At 33.1% G+C, this 5165-nt stretch overlaps 1 protein-coding gene across 1 annotated transcript; it reads right to left on the bottom strand.

Annotated features, from left to right (window-relative positions):
• Window positions 1-1080: 1080 nt before the first annotated feature.
• Window positions 1081-4418, bottom strand: LOC105619519 (sialin-like). Its single transcript, XM_012201037.1, has 8 exons — window positions 4349-4418; window positions 3510-3542; window positions 3195-3418; window positions 2345-2581; window positions 2182-2269; window positions 1892-2112; window positions 1280-1810; window positions 1081-1203 (listed from the first exon to the last, which is right to left on the bottom strand). The coding sequence occupies exons 1-8, from the start codon at window positions 4416-4418 to the stop codon at window positions 1081-1083; spliced, it is 1527 nt and encodes a 508-aa protein (XP_012056427.1).
• Window positions 4419-5165: the final 747 nt, after the last annotated feature.

Here is a 5165-nt window from a genome sequence, read left to right as displayed (position 1 = left end):
GTGTGTATGTGTGTGTGTGGTGTGTGTGTGTATGTGTGCGTGTATATAATAAAATTAAATGCTGTTTCATACCTATAAACAGGATATTACCAGTACAAAAAGAGATTCTACATATAAAAATAAATCGATGAAACAGAATAGAACGTTGTTGTAGGATACTTTATCTTTGAAGAAATTAATATTAAAATTTGAAAATTCAACATCAATATTTCTCTCTTTACTTTTTGTAAATGATATTGTTATAAAATTATTATAATATAAAACTCATCGAATTGCAAAAACAACTATTGAACATACATAAAAAATGCAACATTCTATCGAAAAAATAAAATAATTCATTTTTTATATAATATCTAAAATAATTTAAATTAAAAATATTTTATTAAAATGGTATTATTTATTAATATTAATATATTAATAATTACTACTGAAATAAATTCAGTATTATATGCATTAATATTGTTATAAATAATGCATAAAAAAATACAAGGACATAATATTAATTTTCTTATCTTCAAAATATTTCTTCGAAAACGGAAATAAGTCCTGAAAATATTTTACTCTCTGTTCTCGATTTATTATGTACATCATTTTTTCTACCATTTTTGCACTGAGAACATCTTATAATGTCAGTATTATGTCAGTAATGTCAGTATTAGCGTTATTACTTACTTAATTTCTTCATGGAATTACAGAACTTTTTATGTATCCAGACAAGATATAACTGGATTAATAAAATGAAGCAAAATGGGGAGGTGAAAAAATATGTTAATCAATTCCAATTATCTGACGTAAACGCCAGTCGATGACGTCTATCTCCTTTGTGTACCACATGTTGCAATAAAGTTGATAATACCGAAATTTGATTCATTTGTCATTGCACGTTCAACGATAAATACGATACAACTATAACTTTAGAAAAACAATAAAGTAACTTATTTTGCGAAATAATGATTAGTATAATAAATCTATCGAATTATATAAAACTGACTAACCAAATTAAAATGTGCTATGTGCAACATGATTGAAAAGTATATTATTTTCCACGCTTAATATCGCATTTCTAATGCGACATTGTCATCAACTGCCGCCTTTACTCCATGGCTGTTCAGTGGCGGATGCAAACATCAAATAGAAGCAATTCGTAGCCATATTTATTCCCGCTGCCATCCAGAAAACTGTATGCCAACGTGCGAGAGTTTCCTGTAATACAAGAGAAAAACAATGTACATATATCCTAACGAACGCTTGAAACGAAAAATTTGACAAATATACTAACATGTCCCTCTACTATACTGCCGATAACATATGGTGCCAAGAAACCACACGCGTTTGCCGCAGCATTTGTTAATCCATACAAGGTACCCGCATAACGTGGTGCTAATGCAATGTGATTCATCTGATTTCCAGCATACACCGCACCCTGAAGAGAGCCCAATCCGGCAAGCATCAACATCACTGTCATACGATCACATCCGGCCCAGATAGCACCGACGAAACTGAGACTGGGTCCCAACGAAGCCACCGTGTTCCATAGTTTGAACGAGGCCAGAGGTGAGATCAGACGACGAGCTAGGAGTGCATCCGCGAAACTTGAGATACAAAGACCCACTAGCCAAGCGCTCAAATAAGGTAACGCCGAAAGAAATGCGTTCTGTTGTACGTTCAGATGCAAAATTTTATCCATATACGTCGGCAGCTCGGTCAGAAGAGTGTAGAAGGCCCAGGACTGACCGCACTGCGTAATAGCAATGGCCCATATAGGTAAAGAGGTGAAGACGGACAACCAAGGTACTCCCGTATCATCGTTCTATTGTTTAAAATTTGATCATCAATCAAGTCAAGTACGATAACTTCGCAGAAATATTTATACATCAAACGTCATACTAACATCGTCTTTTTTCTCGACGCTAGCTTCAATATACGCTTTTTCAGAAGGATCAATGTTCGTGTGTTGCGAAGGAGTGTCATATATGAATATCAACCAGAACACATACCACATGAGACCAAGACCACCGAACAGATAAAATGCAAGGGGCCAACCACCCCATAATTCTAAGGAACATAGCCAACCACTCACTGGTAATGAGATGACAGTTCCGAAATTCGCACCTGAGAAAAATATCGTGAGTAATTTCTTGAATATTTTTTTATATTAAAAGGCAGAGACAAACAAATTACCTGCATATACCAGAGCAGCAAATTTACTTCTTTCTAATGGAGGTACCCAATGTGCCAACATACTGTGCATCGCAGGAAACGTTACCCCCTATATATCACATATATGAAAAAATATTAATTTCCATAAATATTTATAGACATGTTGTGGAAAGAGGATATTTACCTCGGTAAATCCTTCTGCGACTCGTACAACCAAAAATGGAACCAAACCCCAATACGCAGCGAAGGGACTTATCACGGTTAGAACAGCAGTCAGAAACACTCCCAGACCATAAATTAATTTGCCACCCATTTTCTCAGCCATCCTACCACCCGGAACATTTGTAGTTACATAGCCAAGAAAGAATGCACCTAATATGATACCTTGAGTCTTTTCATCCCAGGCAAATTCTCCCGCGCTCTAAAATAACATTGAAATTAATTTCAGAATGTACACTAATAAAAAATACTATAATATATTAATTCATCCGCATAGAGATCTAATTAAAGAGTTATGTGTGCCACATTTTAATATATTATAAATATATATTAAAAATATTTCTTGTTTAAATACTAACATAAAAAAATTCCTTTATTAAATAGAGTTTGATGTTAACGTTAATCTATTCAATGAAATAAATTAAGAAGCAACGAAAAAATTATCAACAAGTTCGTAATAAATATCTCATTATTTAATTTGTACACTATCCCATATGTTAGATTTCCTGACAAATGTTGAGATATTAATGAGATGGACAGACTCATATCATGCATTAATACAAAGAAGAAATAGTATAGTGTATGTATGTGTTACATATTCAAGTGTGATAAATTTAAATGACTAACGTCACACGATAACTAGTATCTAACTAACGTAATAACAGGAATGATATATATATATATATATATATATATATATATATATATATATAAAAAATAATATGATATAAGAAGTAATATGATAAATATCTAGAGTAATGATATAAAAAATAATAATTAAGATTCAGACCACTTAAAGAAAACAATAGATTTACCGGTATGAAAGTCCCGTTTATCGGTTTAGTTTTAGGACAAACGTCGCTAGTATCATTATCCTCAGCATGTGGTATTGCAGTCTGATTAACCATAGAGACGATGGCTACTGATAAATTTACCCTCATAGCGTATACAAGAGCAAAGCCAAGAAAGCCCAGAAAACCGAGTGTGTGACGCGCTTTGATGCATGATGTGGTATCTGCCGGAATCTGCGATGTGTTAACTAAAAAAACATTACATTGTTGAACATATATTATCAACAGAAAAGTTGAAATATATTACTTATGAATAATCTTGAAAGAGAATGGCAAGACCTTCAATTACGTAATTTGGCTCTTCCAGATATTCTAAAAACATTAAAAAAATTAATTTGCCCTGAGAAAAATGTACTAAATTTCAATAAATATTTGTTTGAATAATACTAACTTAACATTTATTTACATTAAATAAACATATTTACTAAATAAAAGAATGATAGTTAAATGAAATTAATGATTCTTGTACCAAATAATATATTTATTAAATATTCTATTAATGATGCAGTATATATAATTAATAATAATATATTAAATATTCTACTAATAATTAAATAGCTACTACTATTTAAACAGATGTTTATTAAAATTTAGTACATTTTTCTCAATGTATATTAAAGAAATTAAATGTATGTATTTGAAATATTAATTGACAGCTATCTAAATAGATCTAAAATTTCTTATCAGATGATTATTGTAATTACAATCACATTAATATTTCCAAAAATTAATCTACATTTAAAACAATAATCAATTCTTCATTCTTCTCCTACTCCTGTGAAATGTAAAATAAAAAAGGGTATGAACGTAACTTGCTTTGGCACAAAATAAATATGACGTACTCGCGCATTGACGTCTCTCGCGAGGGGAGAAGGCGGAAAGATGAAGAAGGTCGCAATATCAACACTATAACAGATCATTTTCACTTCCGCGATATTCACGAACATCTGTCCCGCGTCATCATCGCATTGCTCACGTTATCATCCCTTTGTTTCCAAACAATGTACGCGCGACGCTGACTATCTCTCGCGCGTGAAGAACAACGTATAATTATGTGAACGAGGATGACGCATAATGATATCATAAAGGTATTCAACGAGATGTTTTCTGCGGATTACCTCGTTCCAGAGAATCGTTGATACATAACGGCTGATCATCCCTAGAGACGCTTGGGTCCAGGACTTCCATGATGCCGTCCTGGATCGTCCTGTTCTACAGCGATCCCGCACTTTTACGATGACTCACTGCCGCGTCAGGCATAAGAAATAACACTTTTCCGCTCCCTCCAGCGCGTCCACGCGGTAACAGGTCGTTACGGCTGTAGTTCGAGCCTGTGTCAGCTTTGATCAGCCTGTCCTCCGCGCGAAACGGAGTACGGTATACATGCGAGAGAGTGGGAAGGTGGGATGGATCCTGGACATGCGCAGCGTGAGAGTAACAAACAGAAGTACAGCCTGAGGATGAATTCTGTACATTGAAATGAGGTAAAAATTATAAAAATGAATTTATTAAAATATTTATAATTTTAACTAGTTATCTAGTAGTAAATTTATCTAGTAGTAAACTCACTTTTATAATTTTTACCTTGTTTTACACAATCGTGCTCCTATTCTTTTCAATTGAATACGATATTTATTTTTCCCAGCTTTCTCCTTTTTCTCTTCACATTGAAGAAAAAAAGAGAAAAGATAGTAAACAGTACAAGTTCAGCTGCAAAGAACTTATATAGATAACTGATTTAAAGAGATAGACCAATAAGATAAATTATACGTTTTTTAGATAAAGAGATAAATTCAGGTAAATTATGTAATATATAGGATTCATGTATGAAATCTAAACACCGATGTGTGTGTGTGTGCGTGTGTGTGTATGTGTGTGTATGTGTGTGTGTATATGTGTGTGTGTGTGTGTGTGTGTGTGTGTGTGTGTGTGTGT

The sequence above is a fragment of the Atta cephalotes genome (genome assembly GCF_000143395.1).
Source record: "Atta cephalotes unplaced genomic scaffold scaffold00022, whole genome shotgun sequence".
Classification (NCBI taxonomy): domain Eukaryota; kingdom Metazoa; phylum Arthropoda; class Insecta; order Hymenoptera; family Formicidae; genus Atta; species Atta cephalotes.
This window is presented reverse-complemented; position numbering and strand designations above follow the sequence as displayed.